Source organism: Myotis daubentonii, chromosome 5 (assembly GCF_963259705.1).
Source record: "Myotis daubentonii chromosome 5, mMyoDau2.1, whole genome shotgun sequence".
NCBI lineage: Eukaryota > Metazoa > Chordata > Mammalia > Chiroptera > Vespertilionidae > Myotis > Myotis daubentonii.
In genome coordinates this window covers 107,219,410-107,242,822 of record NC_081844.1, presented here as the reverse complement: position 1 = coordinate 107,242,822, position 23,413 = coordinate 107,219,410, and the positions used below count along the sequence as shown (strand labels likewise).

At 56.8% G+C, this 23,413-nt stretch overlaps 1 protein-coding gene across 3 annotated transcripts in view; it reads right to left on the bottom strand.

Annotated features, from left to right (window-relative positions):
* Window positions 1-257: 257 nt before the first annotated feature.
* NSG2 (neuronal vesicle trafficking associated 2) overlaps window positions 258-23,413 on the bottom strand; it is a 70,178-nt gene continuing 47,022 nt past the window's right edge. For all 3 annotated transcript variants that reach the window (XM_059699227.1, XM_059699226.1, XM_059699225.1), the window contains 2 exons: window positions 4,347-4,457; window positions 258-1,811 (listed from right to left, as the gene is read on the bottom strand). In XM_059699227.1, coding sequence (XP_059555210.1) covers window positions 1,620-1,811; window positions 4,347-4,457 — 303 coding nt within the window. In that variant the 3' untranslated portion in view covers window positions 258-1,619. The remainder of the gene's footprint in view (window positions 1,812-4,346; window positions 4,458-23,413) is intronic.

The following is a 23,413-nucleotide window of genomic DNA, read 5'->3' as shown; positions in this document are numbered from 1 at the left end:
TTCCGCCTTGGCTCCACCTCCAGGCCGCAGGCAGGAAAGGCTGGGTGCTCCCCGCACAGCCGGCCCCCCAGGCGCTCACAGGGCAGGACCTGGGCTGCAGGCAGGTAGCAGGTGCCTCTCTTGGTTCTTGCTTCTGACCTCGGCATCGGTTCAGGATGGAGGTCCCCCCACCGCCCAATTCCAGGCCCAGCCCCGGGGACCCTGCCCCAGCCCCTCCCCGCCGGGCCCGGGAGCAGAAGGTAAAGGAAGGCCATGACTCTCAGACACATCTATCTTTATTTGTTTCCTGTCAGAAAAGTTCAAGAATTACACAAAAAATACTCAGCCTCTGCTACCTACTGACAAAAATACACCACAAAGTTAGAAAGCGCTCAGCGGCTGGGCTAGGGACAGCTTGTCACGGGCTGTGGATGACGGATGGAGGTGGGTGACCTGCGGCCGGGCAGAGGGGGGAGGGTCGGACGGTGGCCTTGGCGGCCTTGGCGGGACGCCGGGAGCCGCTGCTCTCGGCCCAGCTGCTGTGCACAATGACAATGACGGCCGCACGGCAGCCACCCAGGCCCTGGCATGGCCGTCAGAGCTCCGCGGGGAAACCTCGTCTCAAATCACACCTCCCAGCCTGCAGCCCACGCCTGCAGAGTGGGCCTCCCCAGAATGCTTGTGGGGCGCACCGTGGGTGCCGAGGGGGTTCAGGGCCGGGGTGGGGCGGGCTGAGGCCGGTGCCGCCGCCTTGTCAGGAGCATCTAAACCAGCTCAGGGGTGGACGGATGTCCCTTCGACACCCGCGTGGGCAGGAGACCCGAGTGTGCGCCTCCTTCAGAACCAGCTCGCTTCGCCGCGGCCCCGCCTTGGGTCTCGGGCCCCCCCTGAGCTTCCTGGTTACCGCCTTTATTGTTCTCATTGCTATTAGCACTCTGGGAAACAAACAACCGAACAAAAGTTTAAAATCGGGTGCCTGTGCACTTTCTGCAGCGCTCCCCCCCTCCCCCCCCCCCCCCCCCCCCGGCCTGTCAGGAACGAGGGCAGCGCCCAGGTGAGGTTCTAGAAACACCAGGGAAAGACACAGGGAGTCGCCCGCTCCTGTTTGCGGACACCACCCCCCCGCCCCCCCAGGCGGCTTGGAAACCCTCACACATCTGTGCCGACCTGCAGGGCACCCCTGCTGGGGGCTGTGACCGTGAGCTGTGGCTCCCTCAGAGCCCCGCTGTGTCGCCCCGGGTCCCGCACCCCCAGAGCCCACACAGAAGCTGCGGCCCCGCATCTGAGCAGCCGAGGGTCCTCGCTGCCCTCCACGCCTCCCCACGCAGCCCGCTCACCCTTTTCCTGTTGGTGTTCTGTCTCCTGTCCTGTTTTTAATGTTTCCTAACAAACACTAAGCAGTGGCCTTGAACATGTCTTACATGGGGACGGTCAACACGCAACATGCCTTTGTACACGAGCCGGACTCGGGGAGAAGCGACAATACCAGGGACGAAAAGAAAGCGATTTGGACGACGCCAGCGCATGGAAGTTCAGGGGAGCCCCCCGCCCCCCACCCCGGGAGGACAGCCTGGTCTGGTAACTGGAGCTTTTAGCCAGCGGGGTCCCCCCTGCGCCCAGCCCCCCGGCTGCCGTGGCCCCTAGTGGCCCTGGGTCTTGGGCGGCTTGGGCTCGTGGATGACGGCGGCGGCCGAGAGCCAGGGCCCGATGGCCCGGGCGGTGCTCTGCTTGGCCACGCTGTAGTGGCTGATGACCGTGTAGAAGCGGCTCCGGGAGCTGGGCTCCTGCGACGAGTAGTAGGCGTCCAGGGAGGCCGGGATACAGCGCTTGTGCTGGGGACGAGAGAGCCGGTCAGCACTGCGCACACCCCCTCCCACCGTCTGGCGACACCCCCTCCACCCCCCGCGGGGCCCAGCCACAGAGCAGGGGACTGCACCCGCCGGCCTCCCCCGCGAGGTCACCATCAACCTCGAGGCCGACACTCCCTGAGGCGGGAGAAGGAGGCCGGACGGTGCTAACTCAGCTGCCTCCGCTGTTACTGGCTGGTCACCACCTGCGGCTCCCGTCACCCGACCCCACGCCCTGCCTGCAGCCGTGGCCGCCTATTTCCTTTAGTTTGCTCTTGTGTCTCCTCTCCATCAAAGCCTTGGTTCCCGCCCTGGCCGGTTTGGGTCAGCACCGGCCTGCGAACTGAAGGGTTCCGGGTTCGAGTCCACTCACGGGCACATGCCCGGATTGCGGGCTCAATCCCCAGTAGGGGGTGTGCAGGAGGCAGATGATCGATGATTCTCTTATCATTGACGTTTCTCTCTCTCTCCCTCTCCCTTCCTCTCTGAGACCAATAAAAGCATCTATTTGTAAAAAGCCTGGTTCCTGACCGCATCGATGTAATTACCCCATCAAGGGCAGATGTTCAGCAAGACGCGGGCGGGGGGCCTGGCTCTGGGTCCCTGGGCCCTAACCGTCCCCCAGGACTCATGTGTCTTCATTTTCCAGTGCATTTCTTGGGGAGCGTCTCTGCCAATGGAAGCACACCTGCCCCGCCCCCTCTCCCTCACACTCGGCGGCACCTCTGCCTTCGTCTTATCCTGGGGGGGATTCCGTGTCCGGGTCTGGACACCTCCCTGCCTTATGGTCTCCGCAGCACGGAGTCCCCCGTGTGGCTACGTCACAGCGTATGCACCTGTCCCCCAATGACAGTGTCACCACCACCCCGAGCCCGGGCTCCTGCTCGGGACGTGTCTTCGGGAGACACGTGGCACGTTTCCTGGGGAACCTGCTTTGAAGGGGACGTTCCACGTGCGACTCCCTCACTTTGCAACGTTGGGTGACGTCTCAGAAACTGCTGCTCCCCAAACGCCCTTCACCTGCCGGGAGCCGGTCCATGCTTGCTGTTTCAAGGGACCTGGCATATATGGCATACTGTTCTTAATATGTTTGCTCACCTTCTTGGCACTATGTGTTTTAACCAAGGTCTCTGAGAAAGGTTGTTTTCCCCAGGTAGGGATTTTCCCCTGAAGTTAGGGAGGGAATAAAACCCCTCAACTAAGTGCCAGGCGGGTAATTAATCCCTTTAACTACAAACAATCATGCTTAAACTACATAATCTTTTCTCCCTGGAATGGAGATAAGAAACGCCCTAACCTTTGTAATAGAGATTGATAGGATTGAATCAACTGGTATAAATACAGTTGTAACAAGACAGAAAGAGACAGAACTTAGAACAGAATCAAGAAGACAGAACCCAGAACCAGACAGAAAGACACAGAAGTTAGAACACAGAACTCATGAGACAGAACTCAGAACACAGAACTCAGAACACAGGGCTTGGAAGACAGGACCAAGAGAGACAGAATTCAGAACACAGAACCTACATAGAACGTTCTCTAGAGACAGAAGAACTTCGCTGGAGAAAACATGGCAAAAGATCCTGGACTGAACCTGACTACAGAAATTGGCAAGAGAACCTGACTAGAACCTGGTGACTGAACCTGACTGGAGAACCTGGACAGAACCTCTCTGGAGATCCTGGCTGGAGATCCTGGCTAGGCTGCTGATCAACTGAACGCTGTCTCCGTGTCATTCCTTCTTCGCCGACTCCGTCCACACCTTTGGGGACCCCTGGACCCGCTGGGGTTGGACCCCGGCATTCACCTCCCTTCCTCGGATGGAAATGGGGTGAACCCCTGTATTTCTCAATGGGGTGCAGCGCCACGGAGGGAACGTGCATGAAACGCCCAGCGTGGGCTCCCGGGAAGGGTAGTTTACGAGGGCGCACGTCCCCTGCTCTAGATCCAGATCAGGGTCTATTCTGACGAACGTTGTGGAGAGCGGTTATCGGAACAGCGGTCGCTAACCAGTGGTCTGTGAGGTGGGAAAGGCTGATGTAGAAGGCCCTTCGCTGGCTGGCTTTACTACGTTCTCTCCTTCGGGCCTCACGAAAGCCTGTGGGCAGACGACGCGTGCCCATTTGGCAGGTAAGACAGCTGAGGTTCAGGGGGCGAGGGGACGCCCGGGGCCACGCAGCCGGCCCAGGTCTTGGAGGGAAGGAGCAGAGTGGGGCTGCGCCTGGGGCCCCTCAGCAGCTGCCTGTCATCTATCTCTGCGCGCCGTGGGGACAGGACGCAGCCCTCAGACCAGGACGCTCTGGCCAGGGACAGCCCCGAGAGCGGGACTCTCCTCACTGCGACGCCTCACAGCAGGGTGCACCTCGTCTACTGTCCCCCGAGACCAGTCCTTCGTGCCAAGTGGCAGACCCTCGGCCACCCCTTGAACAGTCTGCAGGGAGGGGCGGGCCCGGAATCTGGGCGCCGGAGAGGAGACATTGATAAGCCTCCCCCGGGGCCGCTCACCTGCGGAGCCCTTACCTTGTAGACAAACCCCTCCGGGCAGCTGTGGTCGTAGGTGAAGGCTTTGTAAACCACCAGGAACACGATGCAGGCGAGGAAGGCGAGGGCCAGGCTGACCAGGATGGTGACCTGGGGGGACAGAACGGGGTCACCGCCCGCTTCCTGCCTCAGGCGGCAGCCTTCGAGCCTGGGGGGGGGCCGGGGGGGGGGCGGGCAAGGGACGGGCTGTCGCTCTCTTGCAGTGTGACCCTGAGCAAACCACCTGCGCTCTCTGCCTCGGTTTCCCCTCCTGCCAGATACTTTCTGAAGCTGCTTCTGGGTCCAACATGACCCCCCCTCCCCCCCATTTACTTTCCCTGCGAGCTCTCTGGGGGCGGGGGGCGGGGGCCGATCATTCCCTCACCACCTGGCGCCGGCACCGAGGTCCACTCTCAGGTGTCACTGCTTGCTCACCTCCACGTGGACGCCCAGGACACGTTCCCGCCCCCAACTCCTGCCCTCCCGCCCCTGACCTGGGCCCTGCGCGTTCCCGCTGCCGGGAATGTCCGCTCCACCCTCGCGGGCTCAGGCCAAACCCTGGACGTCCGCCTTGGCTCTATTCTCCACAGGTTCTACGCTCAGCCTGCCAGCAGGCGCTGTCCCTCTGCCTTCAGACACGTCCGCCATCCGCCCGCTTGTCACCTCGGTCACCTCCACCCTGGCCCACGCCATCGCCGCTTCTCACCTGTGGCCCCCGCGCCCCCACGCGGACTCGCACAACCGCCAGCACAGAGGCCCGTTCAGCATCGAAGGCCAGGCCCCGCCCTGCTCTGCTGCTCTCATTGCCGAGCCCAAGCCCAGCCCCTAACGCGAAGGACAAGCAAGCCTTCAAAATAACAGACCCAACAAACCGGGGGCGGTGCGGGTCGATGGGAGAGGGGTGCCTGGCGGATCCCTGGGCCCCGGGGGCTGGCCCGGTCCCTGTGCACAGCTGGCGGGCCCAGCCCCAGGATAGCACGCATTGGGTGTTACATAACCAGCTGTGTGTTTGTCTCATGTTCTTTTTCTTTTCTTTTTGCATTTTTCTTTTTCCTCACCACCTCACGCCAGCACCGAGGTCCAATATATATGTTGTTTATATATGTTTTTTCTCAGGTCCTTTCAAAGCTGGCAGCCCACTGAGTCAGTCGGCCTAGAAACATGGAGTTCTCCTCTCATGAGAGGAGGGTGTTTTGATTCAGAAGAAAATAAATAATCATATTGACGTTGGGGTCCCCATGCCCTCTCCTGGCCGCCCAGGCAGGGGGCGCACAGACAGGAGGAAGAGGCGTGCGGCCGCTCCACAAATGGGTTTGTGTGCTGGCATCTGGGCGCATGGACGGGAGGACTTGGCGAAGGGAAAGGTGGACACGGGGTGTCTGTCTGAACCCTACGGTCAGACCCCGTCCGTGTGAGCATGCAGCCGGAGGATGGAGGCCGTGTGAGCATGCAGCCGGAGGATGGAGTCCGTGTGAGCATGCAGCTGGAGGATGGTATATGTTTGGCCTCTGTTCCCAAGCTGGGACCTCCAGCCCCGCCCTGGCCTCGGGAGGAGGGAGGTCGCTGGGTCTTGCTCTGTAAGGAACCTCCTAGAAACCCCAACTGAAGAGGCTCAGGAGCTCCCGCAGCATCTGGCCCCACAGGCCCCACAACTGCCCTTTGCTGTGAGGAGGGCACACCCTGGAGCCCGGAAGCAGCAGACCCAGCGCGTCAGGAGCGGGCGCTTCGTGGGGAGATGACGCAGCTGCCCGCGGGCACCCGTCCTTTGTATGTGACAGCTGGGCCCCCAGAGACAGGCGCTGCCACCCTGCGCCTGGCCAGCGGCTGCAGAAGTCCCGCCGCCTCCCAGCGCTGGGCCGGGCTGTCCAGACGCAAAGCCCAGCTCCGCCCTCGCCGTGACCCTGGGGAGGTCCTGGCCCTCCGGAGGCCTCAGTTTACTTCTCTCTGGATGGGGCGACACTGGTGACGTTCTCACGCTGTGAGGCAAACCGGGGGGTGCACGGAGCCCCCAGGCTGGCCTGCCCGAGGTCACGCCCTCGGTTAGCACGCGTGGAGTGACGTGCGTTCGTCACCCCACCGTGTCCTCGCGGCCTGGGGGTGGGCACCATCACCGTGCCCATTTCCAGGCGGGCTTTCGGAGGCTGAGGGAATGACGGCTTTACACACACGGGGCAGAGTGAGGCTAGGGACTCAGGTCTGAAGTCCCGCTGCCGCCACATGTCCTCCTGCCAGTGTATCTCTAACCACCTGAGCGATATTTTTATTAATAATTCATTGCCCCGTGATTAAAAAGACAAAGGTGGAAGTCCAAGAGGAAAACAGCCGTCACGACCGGCCACCATCTCAGGCACGTTCTCACTCGCTTGCCGCCTGTTCCTACACACACACGTCCCCCAGGAACCCCTGTTCTCCTGCGGCTTCGCTTTCTGCCCCTTGCGGCCCAGGACCTGCTCGCATGCCTGCCGGGACCAGCGGAACCGAGGAGGCCTCAGTTCTCCCATCTGGAAAATGGCTCACCACCGCACCAGTGCACACACACACGGTCACGAGGGACAACCGTGGCGATGCCGTGCGAATGTGAAAGTGACCGGCGAATGCTTCCCGCTGCCATCGCTGTTATCCCTGCAACCGCGGAGCTGAGTCTGGGTCAGGGGTTTCCTCGGCGTGAGGACCATCAGGGTTTGCTAGTGCACCGTGCTGCCATCAGCCATGACCTGTGCCCCCCAACTACCTACACCCCCAGGGCAAGGCTGTGCCCTCGGTCCTGGGGCCTCCGAGGGCCCGTGGGTCCTGCTACTTAAAGGGTCTGCTGGTGGTTTGTGCGGATGGGGCTGAAGCTCCTGAGGTGGGCGTGTCCTCCCTGGCCCCGCCCATCTCCCCTCCCATCCATGGCCCTGCTGCACGGAGGGATCTCCCGAAATTACTCCTCTGAACAGTTGGTGATGAGGCTGAGAGTGCGCCACACCCCCCGTGGGCTGACTCACGGCCTGACACCATGGGCCTGCGACTCCCTGAGCCTCAGAGCCATGGAAAGAAGTAGATCAGATACAAAGTCCTGGGCCCTGCACCCCGAGGTCCCGGCCCCCTGTCGGTACAGAGCCCAGGAACCAGCATTTCCACGCGAGTCCAGGAGGCCATCCGTGCACCCGGCCCCGTCAGAGGCACAGCTATCTCAGTGCATCTCAGCCCACGTCTGCACGCAGCCTGCATCCCGTCGCCATGGAGACACCAGCCCTGCAGCACACAGCGCGTTCCATTAAGCTACTCCCATTCCTCAATCCCCTTTCTTGGCACAAGAGCTGATAAAGAAAAGAAAATCAGGTCAGCAAAATTGGTTTGGAAAATGAGAAATCGTCGTCTTCCAGCTCCAGTGTGTGGCTCTGCTACGCATGCCGGTGGGGCTCCGGGCCAGCGAAGCTGCTCCACACGCCACGGCTCCTGCGCAGGCGGAACCACGCCAGCCGCACGGCGACAGCAAGCGCAGGGGCCCGCACAGCCGGCCACGCCGGGGACGCAGCATGTCGGCCACGCTGGGGACGCAGCATGTCGGCCCCGCTCTCAGTGTGCATCTTCCCAGGAGGAGGAAGGGTTTCTCCCCAGTCTGCCTCCTCACCCCTCCCGCCCTGTACACAGACACACACACACACACACACACACACACACACACACACACACACTGACATACACCAACATACACACACACCAGCACACAGACTCACAGGCACACAGACACACACACACACACACACACACACACCAGCATACACACACACCAGCACACAGACACACAGGCACACAGACACACACACACACCAGCACACACACACCAGCACACAGACACACAGGCATACAGGCACACAGACACACACACACACACACACACACACCAGCACACACACACCAGCACACAGACTCACAGGCACACAGACACACACACACACCAGCACACACACACCAGCACACAGACACACAGGCATACAGACACACACACACACACACACACACACACCAGCACACACACACCAGCACACAGACTCACAGGCACACAGACACACACACACACCAGCACACACACACCAGCACACAGACACACAGGCATACAGACACACACACACACACACACACACACACACACACACACCAGCACACACACACCAGCACACAGACACACAGGCATACAGACACACACACACACACACACACACACCAGCACACACACACCAGCACACAGACTCACAGGCATACAGACACACACACACCAGCACACACACACCAGCACACAGACTCACAGGCACACACACACACACACACCAGCACACACACACCAGCACACAGACACACAGGCACACAGACACACACACACACCAGCACACACACACCAGCACACAGACTCACAGGCACACACACACACACACACCAACACACACACACCAGCACACAGACACACAGGCATACAGACACACACACACACACACACACCAGCACACACACACCAGCACACAGACTCACAGGCACACACACACACACACACACCAGCACACACACACCAGCACACAGACTCACAGGCATACAGACACACACACACACACACACACACACACACACACACCAGCACACACACACCAGCACACAGACTCACAGGCACACAGACACACACACACACACACACACAGCTGCCCCGACAGGAGTTCTCACAGAGAAGGGGTGACAGCGGGGCCTGAGGCTGCCAGCCCTGGGAAGCTCTGCTTACAAGCTTGGCCTCTGGCGTCTGGGCTCGGAGGAGGGCCCCCACCTCTCCCAGAACCGGTGCGAGAGGCTCAGTGTGCCCACACGGTGCCACCAACACCGCAGGGTGCCTCGGTGAGCCAGCCTTGGGTGGGAATGCCGAGCCCCGCATGGCAGGACCGGCTGAGAGTGGGCGTCTGCTCTGTGAACCCTCCGCTGGGCTCAGCGCCCGGACAGGGAGGCTCCCACATCCAAGATGACTTCATTGGGAAAGATTAAGAGGGACATTGAGAATTACTAACCACAGTGAGGCTGTTTACCTTGATCTCTTATTAATGTTTAAAACCAGCCCTGCCAAGTAGGCCTCACCATCCTCCCATTTGATAGATGAAGACATGAGGCCCAGAGAAGCCACGGGCCTGAGGGAACTCAGACGCGGCGTGGCGCCGGGGCAGCAGGGTTTGGGCTCCGCTGGCCCGGAGGCTGTCCCCGCGCACTCACCCCAGGCGGCTGCCTCCGGAGCACAGGGGAGCGGCATGGTCCCACCCCACCCCGAGGGCTTGCGCCATTACCCCGCTGGGTCAGCTCCCCGTGGAAGCCCCAGCCCATTAAGGCGCCCATGCTGGGGCGGGTGGGGGGCGATGAGTCTCCTGGGTGGGCTGCCTTGTGAAAGGAAAGGGAGCATCTGCGGCCTCGGACTTGTCTCTTCCGGAACCCAGGGGGCACCCCCGCAGGAAGGAGGCGGGAGGTGAGACCGGCCGGGGCCAGCAGTGCGTTAATATTGGTGGAACCCTTGAAAGGAAAAGGCTCGGTTTACATTGGAACCTGCCAGAGCTGTAGCTCAGTTCCCAGTCTAATTCGCTTTCGCATGAACATTAAAGATGAGGGATGAGGGGCGGGGCCTGTGATGAAAGAGCTCAATCTCTGGCCTCCGACTCCTCTGGGTTTCTCATTTGAGAGCTCACACCAGGGGTCAACCTGCAGCAGAGGGCAGGCCGTGCAGCGCGCCCCCCGCAGGACGGGCAGCGGCCGTGCCACAGGAGGTGGTGGCTCTATGAGCCGTAAACCCAGGACCAGTACAAATGAGACCTGGACACGGCACCCAGAGCCAGACCGCCTGCGGGAAGGAGTACGCTTCCCTCGTCACCGCCTGCGTGCGGGCCCAGAGCGGTCAGGCGGCAGGAGCCAGCGAGGACTTCCCCGTGAGGAAGGGGCGTGAGGGCGCTGGCGGGACCGGAGGAGCGCGCCCATCTCCCCGGCACAACACTGTTGGCAAGGACGGGAGGAGGCCAGATAACGGCTGACTCGGCTTTTGAAGGAGACAGACCCTGAGCTGTACGTTCAACTCCTCAGCTCTTAAACCGGGGGCAGTGGATGCAAATCTAAGCTTTCGTTTTTTAAACCTTCAACAACCTATTTTACAGGAAACAAGGTTCCAGAAGTGGTGACTTCGGGATCAGGTAGCAGTAAAGGCTAAGACCAGACTGCCCCCCGCACCCCCCCCCCCCGGTCTGTTCTAGAAGCGGGGACGATGGGCCCGAGGGAGTCAGGGAGATGACCAGCAGCACCTGCGACCAGCTAGGGTGCCGGTGGGTGGGGGTTAAAGGGCCAGGACTGCGTGTCCATGAAATAGCCCCCCGCCCTCTCCTGCCAGGCACAGTGGGGTGCGGAGAACAAGGACCTAACATTGACGGAGCATCTGCTACCAGCCCGGCCCCCGGTGTGCGCGCCTGGCGCATGGAGCCCGTGCAGGAGCGGTCTTACCGCGGGGACCCCTCCGTCACAGCCAGGCCAGGCTGCGCCCCTTCTTCCTACATCTCCCCACATGCCCGGGCCTCCTCCTGCCGGGCTGCTGGGCCGGGGGAGGCGTTGGAGCTTCCACTGCAACCTTGTCAGTCGCCTGCATTTTGTAAAATGTGGTGCAGAGACAAGAAGGCCCCACCCGTGTGAGCAGGGCTGTTGTGATGGAGGGAGAGTCGGTAGCTGAGGTGCCACCGGCCTTGCTGTCTCCACGGGAGTGACTGTGGCTACAGATCCGTCCCCACGTGCAAGCGGCGGACTTTAGCAGACGGGTCCGAAGCTCCTGTACTGCTCCCCGATTATATGTGAGTTTATTATGAGAACAAAGGCTCCCACGGGTTCGGGGTGCGGCAGCGGGCAGTTCACTCGGGCTCCTCAGAGCCTGGGGTGCAGGGTGTAGGAAGGAACCGGGGGGAGGTGGCAGGAGCAGGCTCTAGGACGGGCTGTGTGACTTAAGCAAGTGGCACCCCCTCTCTGGGCCACAGTCTCCCTACCTGCAGACGTGGGATCCATTGGAGTGCCCACGGCACTAGGCACAGGGCCAGGCACACGGGCGACTCCCACAGACCCGACGTGAGGCTCCTGCTGGGCTGGGTCGGGCCGGCGTCGCTGTTGAAATGCCTGCCTCAGGCAGTGGCCTGTGGAGCCAGTTGCTGACTTCCTGTCCCTCAAATAGCAGGCTGCCCAGCTGGACCTCTAATTGCACCAGAAAAGCCTGTTGAGTCACAGCCTTAATTAACTTTCCCTGGTTTTACTGGGGAAGGAACCAGGCCCCAGCCTCTCGCCCACTCGCCCCCGCTCCTCATAATGGGAGTGCCTGTCCCTTATAAACTGCCTGACTACAAAGCCGAGCGCCTCAGCCAGCAGACCCGCGGGGCTGCACACAGCCCGCCCGCACGCAGAGGCCTCTGCGCTCAGCACGAGGGCAGGGCCGGCCCTGGTGACCTGACCTTCCCTCAGCCGGTTCCGTGGCTGCGCTCCGGGTCCGGGTCTGGGTCGGGCTTTGTGCTTACTCGCCTGTGACCTCGCCCTCCCTCCCAGCGGCCCAGCGGGGGCGATGCAAGGGCGTCATGACCCAGTGCGCAGGGTCAGCATCCCTTCCTGCAGTGGAAGCTGCTCTTTGCAGGGCTGGAAACCCACGGGTGGAGGGTGAGTTCGGGTCAGTAAGCGGCTGAGGAAGCAGGTTTGACACCTGCCTGGGCGAGACCTGAGTTTGGACCCAGCTGTTTGCTCCTTGAGGGCCCTGCCGGAGGACCCCAGGGCTTGGCCGATCAATCAATCAATTAATCGATCAGTAGGAAGTCAGTAAGTGCCACCTGACCAGCTTCATTCATCCTATTTGTACTCCATCCTCTCTGGTTGCAGAAATGACTGCAGGCACCGTGCAGGCCCCAGGATTTAGCAGCCCTCACCCCCCGGGGAGATGGTCGTGTGCCCAGTGCTGCCTCGAGCATGCCAGCGCCTCTCCACGTGCCTGCACAACCCTCAGAGGTCGGTGCTGTTGTTATGTCCCCATTTCACAGATGAGGAAAATAGCAGCGAATAAAGGGAAGGATGGAGGACGGCCCTTCCTGGAGGCGGGTCTAGCACAGCCCGTACCTGCAGCAGGGGCAGCACGTTGGCTCTGGGTTTTCTGGAAGCCTGACCAAAGACAGGACCTGGATCGTTACACATCCACAGACTCCCGAGATGATAACACGCGACTGCGCAGAAGATGCGCACGTGGCTCCTCACCCGCGTGGCCCAGGCGGTGGCTCTGTCCCGGGCCCTGACTTACCTCCGTACAGAGAAGGGATGACAGTGCTGCCCCCAGGGCTGGGCTGGAGGCCCAAGGAGAGGCTGGAGGCCGCAGGCACAGGCCTGGGTCTGGGAGACGCCGTCAGTACCCACCTCCTGCCCGGTGTCTGGCCTTCCCCTCCACCGTGGAAGGAGGCATGGTGGCCCTGGGTGTTGAGCTGTGGGCAAGGCTGCAGCGGCTCATTGTTGCTTGAAAATAGGAAAAAGGCCGTGCAAGGCGCTGGGGCGGTGCCGCCGTGCGCTCCTGAATTCCACAGGCGGCGGCTGAGGCTTGGTGGCTCCCAGCCTGGGCCCCGCTTGAAATCCACATTAGAACGAAAGGTGCCTCCACCCCACCCCCACCCCCTATCCTGCGCTGCCCTGGGAGGCTCGGGAAAGTCACGCTCGCCTTCATCTCCTGCAGCGAGGAGCGCAATTGATTTTCCCGGCCTCATTTTCGTGTTTTAAAGAACCGTTTCCCGAGGGCTCCTCTGAGAACTGAAATGGAGAAAATCTCATTCATATTTCACCATGTAACCCAAAGACTAATTGTGTCCCTGATCCTGGCGGAACACCTCGTTCACTGCCCGGCCAGGCACATGGGAGGCGGAGACGCCATAGCAGCCCTGCCTCGGGAGAGCCCTGAGGCCAGGCGAGGAGCACTGAGGTCAGGACAGCACTGGGGGGGGGAGGTCTGTGCAAAGGCCTGCAGCTGTGGGCGGGGCAGATGGCGAGGAGGAAGCTTGGAAGGGAAACAGAGGCAAGCTCACTCGGGGAGCGTGGGCCTCCGAGGGAAATGTGGCGGGAGGACCAGAGAGCTGGCAGGTAGCTCCTGGCTGCTGCTCCCTGACGGGCACAGCTGAGATTTAAAAATTGCTCTGCCGGTGTGGTTGGCAGTTGGCTGGAGGGGTGAAGTGGGGAGACAGGGAGACCGTCACGGCTTGGGGTCTAAAAACGATCCATGACGGCCCTCATCCCAGTCCGGCGCTGGGCCAGGTATCGGGAGATACCAAAGCAAGGCGGCGGACTCAGCTTTACCAGGTGCCCCTGCGTTCTGGTGCTTTCCGTCTGCTCGCTCATCCAGTCTACAGTCAACATCAGTATCTGCATCTCAGGGGGGGAAGAGAAGCGAGTCACACGGGGAGCTGGCGAGTGAGGCGGGGGGGGCTCCCCCCCCCCCCGGAGACGGGGCAGCCCAGCATCGGGCGGCCGCGGCTCCTGCACAGGAAGGGCCGCTGCCTTGGCTGTGCCGCTGCGGTGAAGGCCGTGCGGAGGGTCAGTGTGACTAATGCACCGAGCGCAGTCACTGTGAGCACAGAGCCCTGGGCTCGGTCCATGTTCCATGATCAGCCAGGCAGCTTTCGCATCAAATTCACGAGAACGGGGGCTTCGGCGGCCGTGCCTGGGATCCCATGAGCCGCCCACACCGCCTACCCCATGGTGGTGGCTGCTCTGTAGATGCTTAGTGCCTGAAGGGGCCACTTGGAGCAACATCTCCGAAGGGAGTTACAATTAAGAGATGACAATGGGTTCGTTTCAAAATGTCATAGTTCAAGAGGGGTACCTAGGTACAAAACGGAATTTGTCTATTAATTCTTCACATATTTACTGAAAACCACCCACACCCTTCCAAATTTCACCAAGCCAGATGGTTTAATGGGTTAATTCTTTTTTTGGTTTTAAAAACAAACTTGAAGAAACAGATTATTTTTCTCCTCTTTTAAATTTCCCAGAGCTTGGTGAAAGAAAAAGGTATGTTCTCTTTACAAAAGCAGCATAACACTAATACCATACCTGACAAAGACAGCACACACACACACACACACACACACACACACACACACACACAACGCAGCCTCACAATATTAATAAAGAAAAGAATTAACTAATATGTTAGCAAACAGAATTCAGTGCTACACCATGACCAAAGGAGGGCATGTCAGAATGGCTTAATATTTAAAACTCTATCAGCACAATTCACCATAAAACTAGGTCAAAGAAGCCAAACCACACGATCCTCTCCTTAAATGCAGAAAAGAATCCCTCAGAATGTACATGGTCAAACACTAGAAACAGCAGACCAGTACTGACCAATGCAATTGGATAAGAAAATGACATTAGGAGTGTAAAAATGGAAAAGAAGAAATAACATAAGAAGACTAAATACCAGCAAAAGGAAGCGATGGTAGCATTATGGACAGATGATACAATTATATGTGTAGAAAATCCAGAGGATCAAATTTTTAAACAAATTATTAGAAACAATAAGAAAAGTTGGTTACCTGTACACTAATACCAATCTTGTACTTACCAAAATGTACAAGATTCAAAAGCATTTTTATTAAGTATAAATAACAACCAGTTTAAATATATAATAAAACAAGGTGCCCTTTCTAATATCAACAACAAAAAAATAAGTGAAATGCTTTGAAATAAATGAAATAAGACTGTAAAGATGATTTCAAAGCTCATGAGAACCCTGAACAAAGGCTTCAACAGATGCGAAGTTCAATCTTGTTTCTAGATAGACTCAAATTTCTAAAGATGTAACTTCTCCTCAAATTAATCTATAAGTTTATGGAATCCAAATTAAAAAGTAGCATGATTCTTGGAACCTAAACAATATATTAATATTTATATGGAGACACAAGCATGTAAGAATGGGTAAGGAGTTTCTGAAAAGTAAAAAGAATGGGGGAAGAACAGTTTACATAGATTTTAAGATGTATTATAAAACTACGTAATTGAGAAAAGTTGGTATTGTCTTGATTTTCAATACCAAATAATTGTCAGACCAATGGAAGAAAAGAGAGCACAGAAGTAACTCAAATACATATTGGAATCCGTGTCTTAAAAAGGTGGCATGTCAAGTCAGAGAGAGGATTAGCTGATGACCACAGACAACTGCCCACTGGCCATTCACTAAGAAATAACATTGGATTCCCACCTTACTCTTTACAAATTCCAGATGGATCCAAATTTTAACATAAGAAATAAAATAAAAGAAGCACTAGAAGAAAACAAGAGTTTAGGGTGGGAGAAGGCCTTGATTTTTATAGAGTTGAGGGTATCAATATTTTCCTTTATGCCTTCTGGAGTTTGTGATTAAAGCCAAAGGAAGAAATCCCACAGGCTTGGAAAAGAAGTTACACCATAACCAAAACCAAAAGGCAGAGGACAACTGAGAAAGGATCAAACAAGTGAGAAGGACTAAGTCCCTAGCTGGGGGAAGAGGCCATGCACATCAATAGGAGGGACTAACAAGTGCTCCAACCAAATAGAATGTTTTCCAGGCAGGAAGCCAAGGTCAAGAGTCCATAAGTACATGGACAGAGGCTCAATCTCACCAATAATGAAAGAAAGACACATTTAGACAAAGCCGAGGTGCCATTTTCTACCCATCAGCTTGGCAAAACTAACAATGTGGGAAGAACGCATTTGTAGGTGTGGTGGAGGAAGGACTGGTGGGACAATTTTGGAAGATAATGTGGCAAAATCCATTAAATTGGAGATTACCATAGTCTCTGGCAAGACTTTTAAGATGAAGATTCTTGTACCCTCCAAATATACTTGCGAAATCTGGGAAAGACGTGTGTGTGTGTGTGTGTGTGTGTGTGTGTGTGTGTGTGTGTGTGTCACACACACTAGGAAGCTAGGAAGTTCACTGCAGAGGACTGGGAGCTGGAACAATAGGGACTGATTGAGGAAGATTAGGGCCATCCTCGGTGTACATCACTAACAAGAACGGAAAAGGACCTCGATGTGCTGATGCAGAAGGATCGCTGAGATTATGATTAAGAGGGAAAAGCAAGGTACAGAAGAATGTGTATAAAATGGTCCCATTTGAGAAAATGAAAAGGTACCAAATGTATACATGCGTATATAAAGATACATGTGCCGATGTGTAGAAAAGGCGTGAGAACGTCAGAAGCTATTTCTGAACTGACCGATAGAGCGTTCTGCAATGACGGAAATGGCCCACAGACCCGAGCTGTCCATCTGGTAGCCACTAGGCTCACATGGCCACTGAGCACTTGAAAGGTGACTCGTGTGACTGAGGAATTGACGTGTGAGTTTTGGTTCATTTTCATGAATTTAAGCGCACGTAGCCACATGTGGACAGCACAGGCACAGACGATGGATATCTGGGGTGAGAAGGATTATTGAGAGAGATAAAGGAGACTTCCTTCCAGTTTATGCCGTTCTATTCTGTTGGGATTTGCATGTGTAATTGTGTTCCTTTTATTTTAAAAGGAAAATGACTGGCCTCGCAGGGTCGATGGTCATAGGGGATGCAGAACTGTCCTCAGAGCCAGGTCCATAGGGCCGTGGAAAAATGCAGGTGAGAAGGAACTGCCGAAGGAGGTCAAGGTGACAAATCCCCGGGGTAAGGTCCCAGAGGAGGAAACGGCCAGCTATGAGGACAGGTGCACGCAGGAGGTGATGTTGGGGGGGGGGGTATGAGATGAACAGGTGTGCACTAGATGATGAAGCGGGGAGCATTCAGGGCGGTGGGGACAGCTAAGCTGAGGAGTGGGGGCCACCTGGGTGGTGCGTCCAGGATTCCAAGAGTAATTCCAGAAGGAGAGGAGGCGGAAGAGAGGAGCAAGAGACAGGTTCAGAGAGCTGGTTCCATGGGCCAAGAGGCCCAGATTCCACCCGGAAGCCAGGGGCTGCCCCAGGATGGTTTCAAGCAGGAGGAGGAAGTGGCCACACTGGACTGTGAGAAGAGACATGCATTGGCTGTGACTTGGGATGTCAAAATCAAAGACTGAAGCTGGAAAAGACTCATCTTTATCCTCCACAGGAAAATCACAGGAACGCTATTATGGACCTAAATTGCATTCTGTACGTTCTATTGTGTTTGCCCATAAAAACAATCACGTTTGATCATTGAGTTATTCAGCATCAAGAGAAAAGAAAAGCCAAAGGAATGTGCGGTCCCACCCCCATAGCCATCTGGTTTTTATGAAGCCCCCGGCCCTTGCGAAGTCTTCTGTCTTTCTCTCCACTGGTTTTGCTAGGACCGCAGTGACCGGGAGCTGGCTGGGAGCTGGGAGCTGGGAGCTGGGAGCGTCAGCCGCCACCCGCCACACCTGCCGCCCCAGGTGGGCTGACAGCGGTGTGATTTATGTTTTAGACCAATAGCCACGGCGGGAAATCCTAGGCCGAGGTTTCTCTGCCTTGACACTACTGACATTTGGGGGCCGGATAATTCTTTGTTATGGGGGCCCTCCTGTCCCTTAGGAGGCTTAACAGCATCGCTGGCCTCTACCCATTAAATGCCATTCAAGGCCACGCACACACACCAGTCCTGACAACCACAAATGTCTCCAGACGCTGCCAGATGTCCCCAGAGAGCCAAGTCGTCCCTGGCTGAGAACCACTGTCGGCAAACATCAGAGACAAGAGCCCCTGGGGACCAGCCCCCGACTCCGAATTTTACAAACAGGAAAGTGAGGCACAAAGACGGAGACAAGAAACCTCCCTGTTTAGGGATGTTTTTAGAGATTAGAGATACTTTCCTTAGCCTCAGAGAAGTGCGATAACGGAAAAATATCGGAGGATGGAAGTCAGTGTCATGTCGCCAAATATCCTCTCCCTCCCTCCCTGCTCCCTCTTCCTAATATGCATGATTCATGCTAGAATTTCTATTTACAACTTGGTTATCTAGCTACAAATACTATCAAGATTAATAATTATTATAATGGAAGATTATAAAAACAGCCCCTAATTCAGCACTTTTTCTTTTTCTTTGTCCACAGTGAAGAGGTTAATGGAAGGTGTCTGAGATACACACATTGCTGACGACTCTGTGCAGGCCATCTGCAAGGCACAAACACAATCAACACACTCCCCTCCGAAGAGGGCACTGGTACCCCGTTTTACAAGCGGGAACGGCTCATGGAGGTGAGGTGACTGGTCCAAGGTCACGCAGCCAGTGCGTTCTAGAGCCTACCAGGTTGCACGGTGCCACGAGGTGCAGGAGGTGGAATTGGAATGAGCTCGTGATTATCTCCCGAGAGAGCTGAACCCCCTCAGGGAGCCACATTCTCTCCGAACTGCTCGGATGCCGGCGCTGGGAGCTTGTCAGCATCTCCAGGAGGAGGCTCGGTCTGTGTGGCAGTTGCTATGACAACTAGTTTTCTTATAATTATAGAACATGGTGGTGACACCGCAAGCTGCACATACAGTTGCTTTGTTAGGACCTGTCTTCCCCTGACAGTTCCAGGAGCTTAAACATCACAATTTTAAAAAACCACATTTAATGTAATTACGCATTACAGCCATGGAGGCCAGAGGATGAGAAAGGCGGGCGGTTGACCCTTTCACTGTGTGATGAGCCTGCGAGGCAGGCCACGTGACAGGTCAGAGGAAAACGGCATTTCTCCCTTGGCAAGTCTTTGCTTCTGTATTTTCTTTGGGCTCGGCCAAAAGTATATTTAAAGAGAAGAGAGAAGCAAAAAGAGCCAAATGAAAATTAGCCTAATGCTTTTCAAATAGCGGGAGAGGCAGCAAACTGTTAGCATTCCAGCAACCACTTGCCAGTTTAGTTTAGTTTAGCTTATGTTCTCTCACTCAGTCCTCACATCAGGCCTTTGGCGTGGGCGTCATTATCCATCCTGCAGACGGGAACAGAGAGGCAACGTGGCTAGCTTTAGTCACACAGCCCCACAGTGTCCAACCCCAATCCATGTTCCCTGCTGCCATGCTGCCCTTCTCACAATGAGTGTGGGAGACAGCTCCTGAGGGGGGGGGGAGGGGAGGGGCATGGTTTGTAGGGTTTGCCCATTTCCGTGGTGTAAATACTCCTACCATAGTTGTCAACAACTGGTCTGCAAACATACTAATTGGCCCTGGGGAGCCCTTCCCTGCAGGAGCGCCTGGGGCAAGAATACTCACTAAGCTCTCCAGTCCCCGTCTGCACTACATGTGTTAACGAGTGGCGTTCTCCATCACGGCCCTTACTCAGCCAGGTCTGAGTCCAGGAGGAGGAGAAGCTGGCCCTGGGAGCAGCCAGTCCCTGGCCCCGCGTGGTCACCCATGAGCCAGTCCCTCCTGCAAGCCCCCGGCATGTTCCTCCTGACGCAGAGCCACATATGGTTTGTTAAAGAGAAAATCAATTAGGCCACACCTGCTTTTCAATGTCAATGACAATAGAGATTTTTGAAGGTCACTCTAACAGCACAGTTGCATCGGCCGGAGAAAGCACCAGCACAAACACAGACCAGCATCTTCCTCCTGATGTTCAATAAAACCCTAGCCAGAGGGCGGCCTGCCCTGCACCACCCCCCTGCCCCATCCCCCTGCCCCCCCCCCCCCGTCCCCTCCCCGCCCCCACATGCAAATGCTTCCCCGCCAGGTAACACTCTCTCCTCACCCAGCAGGCATTGTTTTTAATAACTTACCTAAAATGCTCCTCAAAAAAAAAAATAAAAAAAATAGGAGAGCAATAAAAACCAAGGCAGCAGATAATAAAGTAAAATAGCTTATCTCCATTTGCTGCTGTCAGCAAATATTAGAATCCTGAGCCATGGAAGGCAGCCCCTGGCGCTTGGATGAAAAATTAGGAGAAGCAAACGGTCAAGCTGAAAATGGGGTCTCACCTCCCTAGGAGCGGCATGAGGCAGAGACGCTGATAAAAACGTGTCGCGGGCGAGAAGCAAAGCGAGGCCCCGATTTTAAATAAAGATCCTGGGTCCAGGCAGCCAGCTGTGTGTGTGTCAGCGTGCGGTCCCCGTCAGCCCGGGGCCTGTTCTGTTGGCTCATGTCCCTGTGTGCTCAGTTATTAACACGGCGTTCGGTGCTGGTGGCCAGGGACTGGCAAGGCTCTCGGGTGCAAAGATGAAGAAGACACCGTCCCAGCTCAAGTCAGTGGGAGACATGGCAGGTCACTCCATGGGGCCACCCCTGTGCCTGGTGCTAGAATGGAGTCATAGAGCAGGAGCCGGGGCCCCCAGGAGGAAGGACAGACTGCGCATGGGCGGCGGGCAAGACCACGCAAGCCAGCAGCCCCTGACTTGGGTGTTGAGGGATGAGGGGGTTTGCCTGGCGGTGAAGGCATTCCTGAGGCACCAGCCCCTCCTGGGGCCCCGGCCCCGCAAAATCAGCTTTGGAAGCACCCAGCTCCCAGGAGTGAGAAAGAAGGAGGGGCTTCTTCTCAGGCCCCCATCGCCTCAACAGGCCTCTGCAATGACTGCGCGAGCCTGCTAGGTTTTAGAAAAGACAGTACCAGGCGACTCTTGCAGCCGATCTTCCTCACCGTGTCTCCCTGCCCTGCTCTCTCCCGCATCCTCTCCCTCGGGCGTAAGTGCCGGGAGCTGCTCTCCGGGGCAGTTTGGAGGTGTGCAGTCATAGCTGTTGCACCTCTGCGCAGGTACTGAAACGAGGGGCAGACGTGTCTCTGCTGTCCCATGGTCACCTCTGCCTGAGCAATAGGCTGGAGGGTGGCCCCGGGGTACCAGCGTCCTGCTCTCTGAGACAATGGACACCTGACTTCCAGCCCAGGGTCTCCACCCGGTCTCCATCCGAGCTCCAGACCAGTTACATGCAAGGATGGTTCGACCACCACCCTCTTTCTATCCCCCCAGGCGCCTCACACTCAGTGTGTCCCCCCAGCTCCCACTTCAGTGGGTGGCCTCCCCCAGTCAGGCAAGTCCCCCCCTCTCCTCCTCCAACTCCTCCAACGAGGAACACACCTGTCAGGCCCACCTCCATCTCAGCCCACCCTGACCGAGCCCCGCTGCGCGGCCAGCTCAGCCCGCACACCCTGGTAGTCGCCACCCAGCCTCCTCCTCAGTCCCCCGCACCTCCCTCCCAGCAGAGGCCCCTCCACAGGCCCAGGGCGCCCTCCTTAGGAAAGCAGAGCCTCACGAGGGCGCACAGCGTCCCATAAGCAAAGGGATCGGCTCATTCCCCCCACTCTGTTCCAAGTGCAGGGCCCTGCGCCCACACCTGACAGGGCTGTCCCCAAACCCACGCTTCCTCCTGACCCCCAGGACTGACTGAATCAGGCTACGTGGATGGCTTGGGAGGCCCGGACCGACCCAGCCACTCCTTTTCTCTCAGTTGATAAAAGAGCCACATCATCAAAGTGGCCAAAAGAGAAAACAAAACCAGGGCCTGCGCCCGCCCCCCCCCCCCCCCCCCATTCCACAGCCGCCGGAGTCCAGTCTGACTCCTTTCTCTCCCGTCCTCGCCTCCACCCGCTGGCGTTTTGTCAGAGCTCCTCCCAGGGAACACACACTGGTGATCTCTGCCTTCTCCACACCGTCTTCTCTGTGAAGTATTTGTGTGAATTATTACGTCTTCACAACCACCATTTCCAATGACTGCTGGATGAGAAGTAGTTTTAGATAATAGGGTGGTGAGGGCCTGGGGGGCGGGGGAGAGCGGTTGGAAGAGGTTCATGGGGAAAAGGAGGGCCTATGTCATACTTTCAACAATAAAGATTTTTTTAAAAAGAACTTGTAACACTATTTGGTAAAAAGAGCAAATTTTAGAAAACACTCTAATTTTATTATTATTGAAATAGTATGTGCTCATATGAAATGTGGAAAGCACAGGGAAATAATAAGATAAGGAAAATACCTCATAAGCCTGTGATTAATTGTAAACTCCTCTAAAAAAGGTGATTCTTAGGAAATTGTTAAAATAGTCCATCCTGTGGGTGTGGTCCTACGCAAAGGATGGAGAGAGCTACTGGTGACCGAGCTGCCCCAACACTGTCTTCCACGTGACTCTGCCCATATTTCTGAAGCCCCCTGTTGCCAGGAGACAGGTTGGCTTCACTCCCAGGCCTGGTGCGTGTGTATGACACCCCATACTCCCTCCCCCCCGCCCCCCAGCTGCCTGCTGGTCCCTGCCTGCACCTGCCCGCGGTTCAGGCCGAGTCCGCCTTGCCTGGGCCCCGCTGTGTGCCAGACACTGCAGCTGCAGCCAGCTATAAGAGCCCCCTGCTCTCAAAGAGGGGGTTCGGGGGGATGCCACATCCCTCCAGCTCGCGCACCGGCTGCAGGAACACGGACCTGGCACAAGGACAGAGAGGACCAGAAACAGACCAGTATGTTTATCCATGTTCACCCGCCAGTTCCCAGACAACCTGCCCAGCGCTGTTTGCCTATCGAAGGCCCCAGTCCCCGTTGACACAGTTACTGTTAGCTGTGCGCTTGCCATGCACGGAGCCAAGTGCTTTGCATGTACTCTGCGTCATCCTCACAGCAACCCTATTGTCTCCATTTGGTAACGGAGGCTACGCCCTGCTTGGGGCCAAGGGCTCAAGCCCAGCCAGGCCGCTCCACCGCCCGCCCCCAGGACCACCTGTCCTGCTGCCTCCGTGGCTGACTGCCTCCTCATTCTCGTTGTCTTCCCACGTCTCTCTATCCACTTACCATCCTTGTCTGAGCCGCTGTTGGTTTTTACTTGGACCCTTGCAGTAGCCTGAGTCTCCCCACAGCCCTTCTTGCCCTCTAAGCCCATCAGCCACATAAAAGCCAGTGCTTTGGTCAAAACCCGAATTCAATCATGTCTCACTCCTGTTTAAAATCTTTCAGGGGCTTCTAGCATGAAACCCCAACTCTCCATACGTGAGCTAGACCTGGGACTGTCAGCCCTCTGCCCGCTCCTCCTGCCTCATCTCTACCTGCTCCCTGTGCCCCTGCTAGAGCCCAGCCTCATGGCCCTTTCCTGGTTCAGTGTTGGGGCCAGACTCTCTCCAGCCCCAGGGCCTTTGCACAAGCCGAGCTCTCCTCGCCACTAACGTCCAG